Here is a 17,982-nt window from a genome sequence, read left to right on the forward strand (position 1 = left end):
ATGCGTCTCTATGGTCGAGTGGGCGGAGCCAGGAGCAAGATGGCCGCGCTCGCAGCTGCCACGGAGCCGCAAGCTTCCGGGGGTCCCCGGCCCCCAGTGTGTCTGCTGGTGTTGGGAATGGCGGGGTCTGGGAAAACCACCTTTGTACAGGTGACCTGCACGGCACGGGCGTAGTAGGAGCGCGCGAGAAGTTGTCTGTGGCAGGCGTAAGGCCAGGGGAGAAAGGGAGGTCTCTCTGGGGAGTTGGAGGGTACCGGCGCCTGGCTTTCAAGGATGCCAGCAACCCCTGTTTTTTCCTCCGCGAAGCCGTCTCAGATCCTAGCCTGGGTTCATTCAGCCTCTCTTCTGCGCACCCTCAGTGCCTATTTGTGACGACCGTACTTGGTATTGGAATTGCCTTGCTAGTGCCAAGTCCTCGAAGGCAGGCTTAACAAGTAATTCTGGCTGTTAATAGAGTGCTTGCACACAGGCTTTCGGTGTAGATTCCTAAAGAATTCCTTCTGGGGTGCCTACCATGTTTCAGGCACTGGGGATTTAGCGGAAATGACAAGGTTCCCGCTTAAATGGAGCTAATGTTTTTTGTGGGGGAGATAGAAACCCCCGCTCCCCCCAAACCACCAAGTCAATAAGTGATGGAGAGTAGAGGAGGCTCTGTTGGATGTGTGATGAAGAAAGGTAGCATTTCAACTGAGAGTGAATGTTGGCGGTGGAGATCAGAAACGAATATTTAAGGTAGAGGGAAATGGAAGTGCAGAATTCTGGTAAGTTGGATTAAGGGGTGGAAGTTCTCTCTTTTTCCTTTATTATGCCTCTTGGTCTCAGTCCATCCTTCTCCCCATATGTCTGCAGAGGCTCACAGGATATCTGCATAGTCAAGGGTGTCCACCTTATGTGATCAACCTGGATCCAGCTGTGCATGAAGTTCCCTTTCCTGCCAATATTGGTGAGTAAACTGCCAGAACTTGTGTGAAGTTTCTCAGAGAATGGAAAGTTGTCAGCCTATCCTATGAGTCTTCAATGCTTCCATTTTTAATGTTTTCTAAACTGCCTAATTTCGTTTCCCTTGGATTTGCTAGCATCCTGAAACAGGCTTCTTCCTGATTCCCTTTTTCTCTTTGTTTACTCCTTCCCTCTTCCTAAATTTCCTTTTTTTCCTTACCACTCCCATTCTCTCTACCTCTTTTGACCCAAGGGTGTCAGACTATGGTTCTTTGGGAAAATGAAGTGACAGAAAGTCAGTCCTCTGGCTTTTAAGCCGTAAACCCTTCAGCAGGCTCTGTTACATAAACTTTGTTTGTATAGTTTTTTTCTTCAAGTTAAGAGCATGTGGGTTTTGTGCAGAGTTTGCTTACTGATTTGTAGGAATCTTGCAAAGTTACATGGTAAAATGTGTGTATATATGCCTGTGTGCATTGTCTTGGTGACGGGTTCCTTCCCTCTTATCATCAGACTTGTAGAGGAGTCCCTGACTACTGTATAAAAAAGATTAAGAATGGATGGGATCCAGTGTCCTGATTCTTGATAGGATCTAGGCTTCCTGATTTTCAGACTATTCCTTGATGTTAGTCTTTTCCCTCCTGGTCTCTTTTTAATCCTATTAAGCTTGTACTCCAAACATACTAATTAAGGAAGACCTTGTATTAAGAAGCAGAAATCATTATGGGAAGAATTTTGAAAAAAAAAAAAACATTCAATCTTTTCATTTAAAGGCTGGAACTCTAATAGTTGATGGGATATAGGTCTCCTGACTGCTAGATAGGTTTAGTTAGATATTACTGGACAGACCAATTTCCTTTTTATTTAAAATTCCATCCAAATAATTTTTTTCTAGTTTTATTGAGATATAGTTGACATACAGCATTGTATATGATTAAGTTGTATAGCATAATGATTTGATTTACAAACGCATGAAATGATTACCATGAATAAGTTTAGTGAACATCTGTCATCTCATAGATACAAAATTAAAGAAATAGAAAAAAATTTTTTTCCTTGTTATGAGAACTCTCAACTTTCACCTATAACATGTAGCAGTGCTCATTACATTTATAATGTTGTATATTACATCCCTAGTATTTATTCACTGGAAGTTAGTACTTTTGACTACCTTCATCCAATTGTCCCTCCCTCCACACCCTCTACCGATTTGTAGATCGGTAACTACAAATCCAATCTCTTTTTCTGTGGGTTTGTCTGTCTTGCAGTGTAATTGACCTGCCACAGTATTTAGTTCCTGGTATACAACATAGTAAATTGAAATACATGTACATTTCAAAATGATCACTATGATGAGTCTAGTTAATATCTGTCACCATACAACGGTATTATATAATTTTTGACTGTATTCCCCACACTGTACATCTCACCCCATGACTCATTTATTTTGTAACTGAAAATTTGTACCTCTTAATCTCCATCACCTATTTCTCTCCCCACCCATCCACTTCCCAAGTTAATGCCTTTATAAAAATGTTATCTGCATTACCTTTGTTACCAGTAAGCAAGGAGTAAGAAATAAACCTTTTTTCTTTATTTAGCTCCCTTTTTCTGTATATATGGTCACTGAGAAGGTATTTAAGTTGTATAAAACTTTTCTCTTTGTCTCCAACATCCCTACCATAACTTGAGAGCTCCTAGCCTAACATTCTTCTTGGGTTACTTGGCAGTTGTCCTTGGCCAGTGTGAAGCTGGAGAAGTTACTAGAAGACAGTGCTGACAATAGAAGCCTCAGAAGCTAGTTTCAGTTTCTTGCTGGGAGGGAAGGTACTTGCAGGGTACCTTTTGTCCTCCTAGTCTCTTCCTGAACTTGCTTCTTTTGCTGTTACAATTCAGTGATCTTAGTTTGAAAATTTAGAAAACAGATTGGAAAAGTACCTTGGATGCTAAGAGAGAAACTGATTTGTTTGCTCAGAGGAAGCAGAGATGACTTGAGAGGTCTGTTGGCTTAGATATTATAGGTGGGGAGTCTCAAACTGTATTGTTTCTTACGTGTTAAATTCCATTTCATTCTCTCTTTTTTTCCCTCCAGATATTCGTGACACTGTGAAGTATAAAGAAGTCATGAAACAGTATCCTTTTTCACATCTACTTTGGTTTTTGGCTCATCCCTGGCTACTTACTGTCTGTGTATTGTGTAGCTTTGAAAAAAGTGTTTGTGCCTTCCCTTGTGAAATATACTAGCAAAAGCATTCGATTGTTTTCAGGTAATTTTATGAAGAGGAGGGAAGATGAATGTGGGGAGAAGCATTGTAGGTGATTAGAAATCCTATTTCAGCTTGTGAGTTCCGTTTTCTGCCTTTGTCCTGAACTGCAGGCTGTTGTAATTAGCACAGAGAAGGAGACGCTAGCTGGTGGCGTGCCTGGGTCCCACAAGGGAGTACTGTCTTGGTGGATGCATCCATTGATCACCATCCCCTTAGACTGGGAAGCTCAAAGATTAGTAAGATCAACTCTTAGTACATTGCTGTGTGAAATGTGTACTTTCTCTATAGGTAAGTCTAGATAGGAAGACTAATTCTAATCCTCAGGTGGCTTGATGAGTGAGGATCAGAGCTAAGAGTGGTATATAAATGATCTTCATGGCTAATGCCATCAGGCTGTCAATGCCTGATACATCTGTCTATTCCATTTTGGCCCCATTTCACCTGGCCATTTCTAAACGATGAATGAGGTAGACATCGATAGTGAATGTTTCCCTATGAGGTTAAGATTGTGTGATACAAACTAGTCAATTGAACACTAACGTTACGCTGTTTTTGTGAGGGATTGTCTAGATAATAAACTTTATCATCTAAATTGATCTATAAGCAATTTAAATCCTCAACTTAGTGTCTAGGTATGGACTTGGACCCAATGGTGGCATAGTGACCTCACTCAATCTCTTTGCTACCAGATTTGATCAGGTATGTCTGTCTCTATTTACATAGACATGGCTGTGTCAGAACCTGTGACTCTTAAATGCCTTAGCTTGATCACACTGGGAAAGAAGGGCAATCAACCTCAATGTCAATACAGAATATAAGGAGGCATTTTGGTGGACAAAGAAGTAGGCTATGAGAGGATGATCAACATGGTGAGAGACTTCACACTGAACGTTGTGGCGGCCAGTAAAGACCTAAGAGACCTGGGTTCTCTTCTTGATCTGTTATTGGCTTGCAGTGTTACCCTGAGGATGGGGTGGAGGAATGGGGAGTGGGATGGGCTACCAGGCAGGGAATGGAACAATTATGGGGCTTTTCACTTGTGACAAATTGTTGTCATCTTGTTATGTTTTCTCTGTCACATTCCACTTCCTTAAGAGTGTTTGGCAATCACTGATTTTTTACCCCGATTTCACTCAATGATTCAGGCTGTTAACGCTTTACTGAAGCACCAAGAGAGAGACCTGGCAGTGACAGATCAAGTCTTCAGCTCCTTAGGCCTTGCCCTGTGCTCCAGGGTGTTGTGGTACGGCAGGTGTGGCTATGTTTCTTTGGTTCCATGAGCACGTTAGTTGGTGTCCTCAGACAGAGAACATAGAGATTCAATCGTTAATGGTGCCTGCAGGTGGGCCACTCTAGAGAGGGCCCTGTGATTTTTTTTGTTGAACTTGGATTCTGTTGTAATTGGCGTTTTTTTCTTTTAGGTGATGAAATTTATTGAGAAAGCCCAGAACATGTCTAAGTAAGTGATTTCAGTCTAATGCCTATTTATTACTCTGTAGTTGACATGTTTCTAGGTTTTTTGAAGAATTTTGGGTTACTATCAAGTTCTGAGAGGGTGTAGTTTGAGATGAAACCATGATAAGTGAAAAAATTGTTGGCAAGAAGACAATCATTAAGATGCTCTACTTGGTTGGGGAACTAAGATCCCACAAGCCATGGTGTGGCCCAACATAAATAAATAAATAAAAGCGACAAGATGCTCTACAGTGTAGAGCTCAATTTAATAGTATCCCACCCCCAATCACTTTGGTATATGTTCCCAGCTTCTTAGGAGGTATTTTGAGAATTTGAGTCCACATTCACTTGTCCACTTGCCTTCTCTTGCTTGTTGGCATTAAAGTCTATGAAATACCTTTCTAATCCTTGTTTATTTTATTTTATTTTATTATTATTTTTTTATGTTTATTTTTGGCTACACTGGGTCTTCATTGCTGCACGTGGGCTTTCTCTAGTTGTGGCGAGCGGGGGCTACTCTTCGTTGCGGTGCGCAGGCTTCTCATTGTGGTGGCTTCTCTTGTTGCGGAGCACAGGCTCTAGGCACGCGGGCTTCAGTAGTTGTGGCACGCGTGCTCAGTAGTTGTGGCTTGCGGGCTCTAGAGCGCAGGCTCAGTAGTTGTGGCGCACGGGGCTTAGTTGCTCCACGGCATGTGGGATCTTCCCGGACCAGGGCTTGAACCCTTGTCCCTCGCATTGGTGGGCGGATTCTTAACCACTGCGCCACCAGGGAAGCCCCTAATCCTTGTTTAAATTAATATAATTTACATGATTCAGAGGGGATATTTTTTAATTTAAAAAGCATCAAAATATAAAATAGGAGATTCTTATTATCATTACCCACAATGAACTGTTGTTAAATTTTTAATAGGTTTGCTTTTTTAAAAGAAAGGAAGATAATTTATTATTTTTGTAAAAAGGATATATAGGCTTATTACTATAAATAATTCCTACCATGCATAGTATTTAAAAGATGAAACTATCACCCTTCTTGTCACTAGAAATAGCTATCATTATTATCATTATTGCTATCAGTGACTGTCATCCCAGGCGTTTCTATTCATGTGTACATAGATAGAAGGATGGATGGATAAGGTGTTTTTACAAAAATAGGATCATACTAGAGTAGTTTTTTAAAGTAATAGCTTTATTGCAATATGAATTCACAGACCATAAAGTGCACTCTTTTAAAGTATACAGTTTAGTGGTTTTTAGTATATTCACAAAGTTGTGCATTGACCAGAGGTACCTAATTTCACGGACTTCCCTGGTGGTCCAGTGGTAAAGAATCCGCCTTACAATGCAGGGGACGCAGGTTCGATCCCTGGTCAGGGAACTAAGATCCCATATGCCACGGGGCAACTAAGCTCGCAAGCCACAACTACTGACCTCTTGCGCCTCAACTAGAGAGCCCGCATGCCGCAAACTACAGAGCCCGTGCCACAACTAGAGAAGAGAAAACCCATTTGCGACGGCTAGAGAAAATCCCATGTGCCACAAACTACAGAGCCTGCGCCACAACTAGAGAAGAGAAAACCTGTTCGCCACGGCTAGAGAGAATCCCGTGTGCCACAATGAAAGATCCCTCATGCCTCAACGAAGATCCCACGGTGCTGCAATTAAGAGCTGGCGCAGCCAAAAATAAATAAATAAAAAATAAATCTTAAAAAAAAAAAAAAAGAACTACCTAATTTCAGAACATTTTCATCTCCAAAAGAAACCCCATACTCATTAGCAGTCACTCTATTCCCCATTCCTCCAAGCTCCTGCTGGCTTCACATACCATTTTACATTCTCACCAGCAATGTATGGAGGGTTCCATTTTCTGTACATTCTGGTCACTACTTGTAATTGTTTTTGCTTTTGTTTTTGTTTTAATAAATTTATTTATTTATTTTTTGGCTGCTTTGGGTCTTTGTTGCTGTGTACGGGATTTCTCTAGTTGCAGTGCTTGGGCTTCTCATTGTGGTTGCTTCTCTTTGTTGCAGAGCACAGGCTCTAGGCATGCGGGCTGCAATAGTTGTGGCATGTAGGCTCAGTAGTTGTGGCTCGCGGGCTCTGGAGCTCAGGCTCAGTAGTTGTGGTGCACGGGCTTAGTTGCTCCGCAGCATGTGGGATCTTCCCAGACCAGGGCTTGAACCCGTGTCCCCTGCATTGGCAGGCGGATTCTTAACCACTGCGCCACCAGGAAGTCCAGATGTTGAGCATCTTTTAGTGTACTTCTTGGCCATTGGTATATATTTGGAGAAACGTCTATTCAAATTTTTTGCTTTTTTAAAAATAAGTTTCAGATACGCATTGTAATTTAACATGTGTACACTGCAAAGTGATCACCCCGCAAAAGTCCAGTTACCATCGGTCACCATACAATCGATCCCCTTCACCCTTTTTGCCCACCCACAACCCCTTTTTCCTCTGGTAACCACGGATTTGTTCTCTGTATCTGTGAGCTTGCTTTTGGTTGGTTGGTTTCCTTCCCTTACCCTTCCTTTTCCCTTCCCTTTCCCTTCCCTTTCCCTTCCCCTCCCTCTCTCCCTCCCTCCCTCCCTCCCTCCCTCCCTTCCTTCCTTCCTTCCTTCCTCCAGATTATTCCACATGTGAGTGAAATCATATGGTAGTTGTCTTTTTCCTTCTGACTTATTTTACTTAGCATAATACCCTCATGTTGTTCATCCATGTTGTCGCAAGTGGCAAGATTTCATTCTTCTTTTATGGCTGAATAGTATTCCACTCTGTATATACCACATCTTCTTTATCCATTCATCCATTGGTGGACACTTAGGTTGCTTCCATGTCTTGGCTACTGTACATAATGATGCAATGAACATAAGGGTGCATATATTTTTTCTAATTAGTGTTTTTATATTCTTTGGATAAATACCCGGAAGTGGAATCACTGGATCATACGGTTAGCTCTATCCTTCATTTTTTGAGGAATCTTTCTACTGTTTTTCATAGTAGCTGCACCAGTTTATATTCCCGCCAACAGTTTACGAGGGTTTCCTCTTCTGTACATCCTTTTCAGCACTTGTTATCTATTTGGTAAGAGCCATTCTAACAGGTGTGAGGTGATACTTCATTGTGGTTTTGATTTGCATTTCCCTAATAATTAGTGATGTTGAACATCTTTTCATGTGCCTTTTAGCCATCTGTGTCTTTGGAGAAATGTCTACGTAATCGGATCCTCTGCCCATTTTTGAATCGGGTTGTTTATTTGTTTTGGAGTTGTATGTGTTCTTTATATATTTTGGATACCAATCCCTAATCAGAGATACGATTTGCAATTTCTGCTGTTCAGTAGCTTGCCTTTTAGTTTTTTGTTTTGGGCAATGCCCGGCAGCTTGCGGGATCTTAGTTCCCCGACCAGGATTGAAGCTGGGCCACTGTGGTGAACGTGCTGAGTCCTAACCACTGGACCACCAGGGAATTCCCACCTTTTAGTTTTGATGATGTTTTCCTTTCCTGTGCAGAAGCTTTTTAGTTTGATGTAGTCTCATTTGTTTATTATTGCTTTTGATTTCCTTGCCTTTGGAGTCAGATCCACAGAAACTTATGTCAGTGAGGTTACTGCTTATGTTTTCCTCCAGAAATTTATTTAATGTTTTCAGGTGTTACATTCAAGTCTTTCATCCATTTTGAGTTAATTTTTGTGTATGGAGTGGTCTGGTTTCATTCTCTTGCATGTGACTGTCTGTTTTTCCCAACACCATTTCTTGAAGAGACTTTCCTTTCTCCGTTGTATGTTCTTGGCTCCTTTGTTGTCAATTAATTGTCCATGTATGTGTGGATCTTTGCTTTTTTAAAAACAGCTTTATTGAGATATAGTTCATAGGCCATACAATTTACCCATTTAAATTGTACAATTCTGTGGCTTTTAGTGTAGTTACAGAATTGTACAGCCATCATCACAATCAATTTTAGAACGTTTCATTCCCTCAATAAGAGACCCTCTTCTTTAGTTATCACTTTCTTATTCTTTTTCTCCCTCCCTCCATTTTCCTCCAACCCCACCCCTAAGTAACCAGATGGTTTCCCAAGAGATTTACACTCTGGTTTTGCTTATCTCTCATTTTTAATGCAGTGTGTTTCTAAAACTGTCAGTTTTCTCTGTGATCATTTGCAGCAGTGATGTATTGGTGCTCCTGCCAATGAGCCTGAATACTGGACATTGAACAAAACCCAGGGGAATGTGGTATGCACTTTAAGGGCAATGGGAAGAAGTGAGACTTGACAGTGTGAAGAGGTTATTTCAGTCTTGAGTAACCAGATGTTAATGTTTTGTGGGATGGAATATGTTTCAGAATGCATAAATGAAAACTTCTTTAATGGTCTTTTTTGACACAGGTATGTCTTGATTGACACACCTGGACAGATTGAGGTATTCACCTGGTCAGCTTCTGGGACAATCATCACTGAGGCCCTGGTGAGTATTCTAGGACTTGTTACTCAGGGTAAGTAGAGAGCCAGACAAGAAAAGCTTCTTATTGCTTGGGATCTTATGTGGGATAGAGTCATAGAGCTCTGCACACCTGCCTAAAGTGGTTCTTCCTTGCCACGGAAGGTAGGAGAAGAATTTGGGGACAGGTCAAGAACCCTCTGACTAAAGCTTTGATTATTTTGTGGCTTTAGGCATCCTCGTTTCCAACGATTGTCATTTATGTAATGGACACATCTCGAAGTATCAACCCAGTGACCTTCATGTCCAATATGCTCTATGCCTGCAGGTAATGCGTTATTGTTGGGCATAGTATTATGTCAAGGTATGAAGTCTCCACTTCTTTTCCATCATTTTTGAGTCCTGAGTGCTTACCCCTAGGTTTTCATTCAGGCTTGCCACTCACTTTAGTGGCTCTGGGTTAGGGAGGGGCTCTGGGTTAGGGCGGGAAAGGAAGCACATATACTGTTGGCATTCTCTTATCAGCCACTTCTCATCTTCCTCCCTTGCTTGTTACAGAATAGGTGATGAATGAATATGAACCTTCTGGCAGTTGCCCCAAGTTGAATGAAATCCAGTTCTGAATAGAATAGAGCCCCTGGTCTAAATGCCTTTCTTCTGTGTTGTGATAGGAAGAGTGAAATTATAACATGAGGAGAGACTGAATAAAAAGATTCATCCATGATTCTAAATGCACGTGTTTTCCCAAGTGTGGTGCCATTAGGAGAGGAAGGACATGCCTCACTAGGCTTTATTAGTGCATTAGACCTAGGAGCAAGGCGGACCATTATTAATGCTGAATTTTATTTTGGGGGTATGCAAAAACAATCACCCCGATTTGTCTCTTCTGTTATGACTAGGGATGTCCCTTCCTGGTAAACACTAGAAATCTTAGTCTAGATAGAAATCTGATGTTTGATAGCATGATTTTGTCTTCATATTAATTGTTTAAAAGACAGTTAATTTGGTGACACACACACACACACACACACACACACACACACACACACACACACACACACACACACACACACACACACACACACACACACACACACACACACACACACACAACCAGGATCAGTACCAAAGCATTATTACTCTAAGAAAAGGAGAGAGTGTGTATGTGTGTTGTTTGCTTGATGGTAGTGGTAGTTTCCTGCTTGGGAGGGGAAAATATGTGAGTGCTGTGTAAGAATGGATACCTGTATTTAGAGTCTGAACCCATCTCCCTATTTATTACTCAGTTCCATCAGATAACAGGCAAGCAGGTGCTTAAGTGCTTTTACTAATAATGCCCCAATGTTTGATTTTCAGCATCTTGTACAAAACCAAGCTGCCTTTTATTGTGGTCATGAATAAAGTAAGTGGATTCTTCCTGTTGTGACTGAATGTTTCGTTTTCATCAGAACCTTGTGTTTGGGTAGGTGAGAAGGATTATTTCAGATGCTGGAGAGCAGATTTAAGCTAACCTGAAGCAAAGTCATGAGCACTTCTAGGAAATGGATTCAATCAAATCGAATGAATATATATTGCTGATTCTTTTCCAAAGTTTTTTTAGGCTAGATAGAGTAGCCCCTGGTCCACAGCGTATAGGTTATCCCTCAGGATTGGGACTGTGTAAATGAGGGAGGGACTGCTAGTCTGTTGGAAGTGGCAGTTAAACAAAACCAAAACTTCTCTGTTGTTGGCTAGGATGCAAGAGACTATGTACTTGACTTCAGAGCCTGGAGGGTACTGGCCTCCACTGTGGCCATGGTCACTTGGCAGTGGATAGTGAAGGTCTGTTCTAACCTAGAATATACAGATCTTCATTTAATTATTTATACTGCACAGCAGTCTTGGCTCTTTGTGACTTGTTGCAGTGGAGGAGGAAATGGGGGAAGCAGAGAAAGAAAATACATGAATTATTGCTCTCTGCTGTCATCAATTAAAAAATTTTTTTTGCCGTTGTTTGATGTCTGACCTCATCCCTGGTTACTGATAGTTGACTTCTCTCTGGTACAGACTGACATCATTGATCACAGCTTTGCAGTGGAATGGATGCAGGATTTTGAGGCTTTCCAAGATGCCTTGAATCAAGAGACTACATACGTCAGTAACCTGACTCGTTCAATGAGCCTCGTGTTAGATGAGTTTTACAGCTCCCTCAGGGTAAACTTTCTTGCTTATGCTGTTGGTCTCTCCAGATAACCTCATAACCCAAAGGGCTGGCTTTGAACCTATTTTGGAAAGGAAGTTCATTACCTTCTGAAAAGTAATTTTTAAGGCATGGCTTATTAAAAACTGGAGACTTAAAAGATAAATATGATATGGACCCTACCCTCAGAGAGTTTATGGTCTAGTTAGGAGAGAAGGCTAAACGCAGAGTTAAAACATGATATATTGTAGTAACTTATATTGTGATATCTTAAGAAAGATTAAAAGTTGGGCCTGATAGTGGTGATGGGGTAGATCACTTTTGAAGTGAGAGATTTTTTGAGGATATAGTCAATATAGGTGTGCTTTGAAGGATGGGTAAGATTTGTGTAAGCAAAAGTGGGTGTGGGTAGCAGCAAGTATGTTAATTGCCCAAGCGAAGACATTGAGATACTAATTTTTATAGAGAACAGACTGTGGTTTGATTTGATAGGGAATAGATGAACTGCTGCTTGTTTGATCCTAATTATCTTTCTCAGTTCTCTATTTTCCATAGACTTATTTCCATCACTCTTGAGTAGGTATGCCATTTTGTCTTGTTTTAGCTTCATTCTTTGCCAGAGACTTCTTAAAGTAGCCAAACCTCTTCTGTGAAGATTTTATGAAATTTGAGCCAAATAATATATGCCATTTAAAAATATACAGTTGTTTCCTCAGTGGTATTAATGATGCTTTTGGCAGGTGGTGGGAGTGTCTGCTGTTCTGGGTACAGGCTTAGATGAACTCTTCGTGCAAGTTGCCAGTGCCACAGAAGAATATGAAAGGTGAGGATAAAGGAACATTCTAGTGATGGCACTCTTAGTTACCCACAGGTCTGATATGATAGCTGTTTTGCCAGGCAAAACATTTTGGTTTTCATGGTGTTTGTATTATATTTGCCATGCAGATGTGCACTGGATCTGATCACACTTAGGTTAACAAGTAGCTGTTAACTTTTTTTAAAAAAGAATAGGAGTATAAAATCTTCACTGTATTGAATGATGAAGAACAGGTGTCATCAGACATTGTTTGTAAAAAGCCAGGTGTTAAATATTTTAGGCTTTGTGGGTTGTATTATCTGTTGAAACTCCTCAACTCTCATTGTGGTGCAAAAGCAGCTATAGACAATTCCTAAACAAATGGCGTGGCTGTGTTCCAATAAAACTTTATTTATAAAAATAGGCAGTGGGCTGGATTTGTCCTGTTTGCCACATTGGTTGACCCCTGATGAAGAACATAGACTTTGGAGTCAGATAGATATGGTTTAGATTTCTTTTTCCTCCAATTAATAAGTGTGTAACCTTAGCAAGTTTTCCTCATTTATAGATGAAGGGTAATAGTATTTATTGTTAAGGTCGTTGTGGGGATTATTTGAGATAATATATCTAAAGCACCTAACACGATTGCTGACATGTAGTAAGCATATTTCTTAATAAATGATTGTTATAACTATTTTCTTGGTTAATACTGGAGTTCCATTTATCTAAAGCAAAGTGGAGTCATAGCACCTATACACTTTCCTTAGGCCTGATAATTGGCTGCTTTCTAGCAAGCTTCATACTTAGCAAGAGCCTAATAGCCACATTGTGGTTTTTCAGAAACATTATTTTGATTTTTATTCATCAGATGAGGTTCGTTTTTTTGTTTGTTTTGTTTTGTTTTTTTGCATGTGTTATCAAAGCCTCAGGATAGACTCTTTTCTATATCCTTTCATGGTTGCCCAGATAAACGACATAATTATGTATTGGGCTTCCTGAGCCCAGTAGGCCTAGCTTCTTTTACTCATCATTTAAACATCTTTTACTCATGTTTATCCAAGTGAATGGTGAACTCATTGGTCATGGTCTCCCCAGAGTTGATCTTCCCAGATCAGCAGTCAGTCTTTTGTCTTGTTGCTGATTTCAGGGAGGGGGCAGGCACCTTGGCTTTTAATTCCTTAGGGATAGAATCTCAGTGACTAAGACTTGTTACATCTGATGTATGGTGACATAAGATCTTTTGTTATTATCAAAGTACTAGGAAAATAGAAGTGATGTGGAGGCGGGGACAGGATAGATTATTAATCAAAGGGATTTAGAAAGTGTTTCTCTTTCCAGAGAGTATCGTCCTGAATATGAACGTCTGAAGAAATCGCTGGTAAGAAAAGAGGCTATTTGTGTATTTTAGGGCCACTGAATAAACAATCTCAAACTATGTACTAATCCTTCTGCCATAAATGCTTTTGTTTTGGTTCTCAATGTATCCTTTAGATACTTGTTAATTTAAACCTGTAAATTTGTACGTATGCTGTCTGGATGCAGAAAGGCCCTTAATTATTTTTCTTCTCTATACTTGAAGTAATAAAAATCAGTAATTTTTCCTTTTATATATGCTGAGCCCTTCTTGTGCCATACCTCCACCCCTACTCCAAGGTCCATTTAAAGGCTACTTGTAGAATTTTGTTTAAGAACAGAGGGTAGTTCACAACTCTTACCCCAAATGATGAAGTGTCCTATCCCCATCGGCTACATTGGACATCTTATCACTGAGCCTTCCTGCTGTGTCTGTTTGAGGGTTCTTTTGATGATTTTGTGTCTAATTTCTGAAACCTCTAATACAGTCTGCAGAGCCCTCCAGAATGAACTTCTGCTAATCTGGGCCCACACTGCTCAATGTTTCTGTCATCAGCCATCCCTTATCTGCCTCTAGTATTTGTATAATTTGTCATCTCCAGTTAGAAGTCTGGCATCTAACTTGGGCCTCCTTTTTTAATATGACAACATTTTCCTCTGTGTATGTAGGCCAGTGCACAGAGCCAGCAGCAGAAAGAACAACTGGAACGACTTCGGAAAGATATGGGCTCTATAGCCTTGGACACCGGGACTGCCACAGGTACTGGAGGGTCTTCTGGTGTTAGGAACTAAGAGCGGGGTACACTTATCTCCACTTAGTAGGTAGGTATTTATGTTTAAGGGAGAGAAAGAGAAAAGGATAAAGTAAATGTTGTATAGTGTATCTATCTATCTGTTCTTCAGTCAATTTAGATAAATCCTAGATCTGCATTGTGTTTAGTTGTCTCTTCGTCTCCTTTAATCGTGAATGGATCCTTTGTTTTTGTATTTCATGACATTGACATTTTTGAAGTGTACAGATGTAGATATATACCTACGGACATACCTATATCTAACATCTGTGTTAACGAGGAATCCACTGTCTGTGTCTCTCATACCACATTTATCTTATCTGTGTTTATACTTTTATACATATGTATATGATGATTCTTTCTCTTCAGGTAGTTTTTGGTTTACTTTGGCAAGATACTTGATGTCTACTTTTTTTTTTAATTACTTTTTAATCCTCCCCCTCTTTTACTGTTTATTTTGGCCTAATTTTAGATTTACAGAAGAGTTTCATGAATTGCAAAGAATTGCCATATACCCTTCAGCTAGATTCACCAAATGTTAACATCTACCACATTTACTTTATTCTTTCTGTTATATATGTTTGGCTTTACATTTTATATAAATATATAAGTATACGTATAAAATATTTGTATATTACATATAACTTTTTTCTGAATCGTTTAAGAGTAAGTTGCAGACATGATGCACCTTTACCCTTGAGTTTTTCTTAAAAATAAGGGCATTATTTTATATACCCTCATTGTAGTTATCAAAAACTAGGAAATTAACATTGACACGTTCCTATTATCTAATGTATAGACCTTATTTAGACGTAGCCATTTGCCCTCTATAGCAGGAGAAGGTTCTGGATCTGTGTTGCATTTAGTTGTCACGTCTCTTATTTTCCTTTAATCTGGAATGGCTCCTTAGTCTTTCTTTGCATTTCATGACATTGATATTTTTGAAGTGTATGGTACTTACATTTTTGTAGAATTTTCTTCAATTTGGGTTTGTCTGATGTTTCCTCATGGTTCAATTCAGGTGGCTCCTTTTTAGCAGAAGTTAACAGATGTGAAGTGTTTTTTCCATGTATCATATCACAAGGTACATGATGATGAGCTGTCTTTGATCACTTACTTAAAGTGGTGTCTGCCAGGTTTTTTCATCATAAAGTTATTTTTCCCTTCATAATAAGTATTTTGTGGGGTGATGCTTTGATTAGATAAATGTACTTTTAATTTTCAAATGTTTACCCATTAGTTTTAATATGCATTAATCTAGGTAGGGATAGTCTTCATTTTCCTGATACATGTTGCAGATATTTTCTCCCTGTTTGTCAGTTGCCCTTTGACTTCGTTCATGGTGTTATTTTGCCATGCAAAAGTTTGTTTCGTTTTGTATAAATTTGATGTAGTCAAATTTATTTATCTTTTATTGCACCTGGTTTTGAGTCATAGTTGGGAATCCTTTATCCACACCTGTGTTAAAGAGGCATTCACTCATGTTTTACTGTAGTACTTGTATGGTTTTATTTTCTACATTTGGAACCCTGATCCATTTAGGGTTTATTCCTGGGTATGGTGTGAGGTATAGGTCTGTGTTACCTTTTTCATAAATAGTTGTACCCACATGATTTATTAAAAAGTCTACCTTTGTCCCAGTGATGAGATGCTACCTGTATCATATACTAAAGTTTCATATGTACTTGGATGTATTTCTGGATTACCTATTTTATTCCTCTAGACTGTGTGCCTTTACTGTGTGGCTTTAATTACATATAGAGGCTTTATAGTATGTTTTAATATCTGCTAGCGCTAGTCCTCCTCAACGTTTTCTTTTTTAGTGTTTCCCTGACTATTCTTGCTTGTTTGTTTTCCCAAATGACCTTTAGTATCAACTTAATGTAGCTCTCTAAAAAACCTCTTTGATATTTTTATTGGGATTGTGTTATATTAATTAATTAATTAATTGACATCTCTTTGATGTTGCTCTTCCTGTCTAAGAACAAGGAATGTGTTTATATTTGTCCAGTCTACTTTTATGTCTTCCAGGAATGTTTTCCTCATGTAGGTTTTGTTAAATTTGTTAAATTTTTCCCAAGGATTGTATCTTCGTTAGTGTTGAAAATGGGATTTTTCTTCTAACTGGTTATGTTTGTGTTTATGAAGGCTTTTCATTTCTGTATTTTAGTCTTTTTATTCTGCTACTTTACTGACATTTTTTATTGTTTGAGTTAGTTTTGTCATTAATTCTCTAGGGGTTCCTAGGTTGGTGCTCAAATTTAAATATATACACACTCACCCTCCCACACTCATTGGTGGACTGGCCTTTAAAGGAGTAAAGTTCTGTTAATGATAGCTATTGCTATAGGTCTAGTAGAGAACAGCAAAGCCACTTGGTGGATTAGGTGCTGGAACCTGGCTGGGTTTACCAGTTAAGTGAGTTCCACGCTCCACACTTTTACTCTTGACTTATCAGCACACTGGATCTGCTCAAATGTCTTTAGCCTTCATAGGAAAAACCATAGCCTCTTCTAAGCTGAGAGCTAGTACAAATAAATGACATTACTATGACTATGAAGACAAGCTACTTGAGAGTTATTTTCCTCAACTTAAAAATGAGACCTCTGGGGGCTTCCCTGGTGGCGCAGTGGTTGAGAGTCCGCCTGCCGATGCTGGGGACACGGGTTTGTGCCCCGGTCCGGGAAGATCCCACATGCCGCGGAACGGCTGAGCCTGCGCGTCCGGAGCCTGTGCTCCACAACGGGAGAGGACACAGTAGTGAGAGGCCCGAGTACCGCAAAAAAAAAAAAAAAAAAGAAAATGAGACCTCTTGGGTTACTGGCCTCATGAAAGCACTTTGTGAAATACACTAGTATAGAAATGTTAAGTGGTATTAACTGTACATTTAGAAGAGATAAGATCGTGCATTTTTTCATGATCACTTTCATCCTGCCAGTTTTTAATCATACTTGCTTATCGATTCAAAATCACTTTTTTGAGGAGGCCTATGTTCATGACATGCTAGTGATAGATGTTTTCTATGTAGGCAGCTTACCTCCTGTGATGGACCCTTCTGACTTGATCCTGACTCGGGGAACCTTGGATGAAGAGGATGAGGAAGCAGACAGTGATACTGAAGATATTGACCACAGAGGTGAGAGGTGGCTGAGGTGGCTCATGAGAACAGAACAGCTGCTTATTCTTTCATTGTTTGCCCGGGAGCTTCCTGCTACTGAGGGAAGACCTTGAGCATGAAGCCAGTTACAGGGGAGAGAGGACATGCTAAAGGATGCAGCACCAGGAAGGAGTTCCATATATTCAAAGTTCCTGGCCTTCCTACTGAATGGTTAATATTGAGCTTGATTACGGCCTTTTATTAGTCTTGTGTCTTCTCATCTTTAGGTCCTAACTCAATTTTGAGGAATCCAGGATTGTTTATTGTAATCATTGTTTTAAGAATACAAAAGGAGGCCTCAGCAGACCTAAACCAGTCAGAAGGGACTGTAGCATTGAAGATAGAATGGCTCTGGAAACCCAAAAGTGTTCCACTTTGCATAGTTTTATGGACTGCGGACAGAATCTGTTTCTTGAAACAACACTTTTAGGTCCTAGCTGTGCCCAAGAGCAAACTTCTCTTTATTCCAGTGTGCTGGATACTAACATGTAAATTGCATCATTTAATAAGATTTATTGAGGTATAATTTACAAACAATAAATCCCACCCTTTTATTAAAGTGTATAGCTTGATGAATTTTAATACATATATATAGTTTTGTAATTACCATTAT

At 39.8% G+C, this 17,982-nt stretch overlaps 1 protein-coding gene across 2 annotated transcripts in view; it reads left to right on the forward strand.

Annotated features, from left to right (window-relative positions):
• The window catches only part of GPN1 (GPN-loop GTPase 1), a gene marked incomplete at its 5' end in the record, with an annotated part of 21,882 nt that continues 3,900 nt past the window's right edge, over positions 1-17,982 (forward strand). The window contains 13 exons of one of the 2 annotated variants that reach the window (XM_082672404.1): positions 1-150; positions 850-943; positions 3,029-3,068; positions 3,836-3,902; positions 4,625-4,662; positions 9,042-9,120; positions 9,327-9,421; positions 10,450-10,495; positions 11,140-11,286; positions 12,013-12,095; positions 13,407-13,446; positions 14,091-14,181; positions 17,241-17,348. In XM_082672404.1, coding sequence (XP_082528530.1) covers positions 1-150; positions 850-943; positions 3,029-3,068; positions 3,836-3,902; positions 4,625-4,662; positions 9,042-9,120; positions 9,327-9,421; positions 10,450-10,495; positions 11,140-11,286; positions 12,013-12,095; positions 13,407-13,446; positions 14,091-14,181; positions 17,241-17,348 — 1,078 coding nt within the window. The other variant, XM_082672405.1, reaches the window with a different exon arrangement.

This window comes from Grampus griseus (genome assembly GCF_964374135.1).
Source record: "Grampus griseus genome assembly, chromosome: 15".
Lineage (NCBI taxonomy): Eukaryota > Metazoa > Chordata > Mammalia > Artiodactyla > Delphinidae > Grampus > Grampus griseus.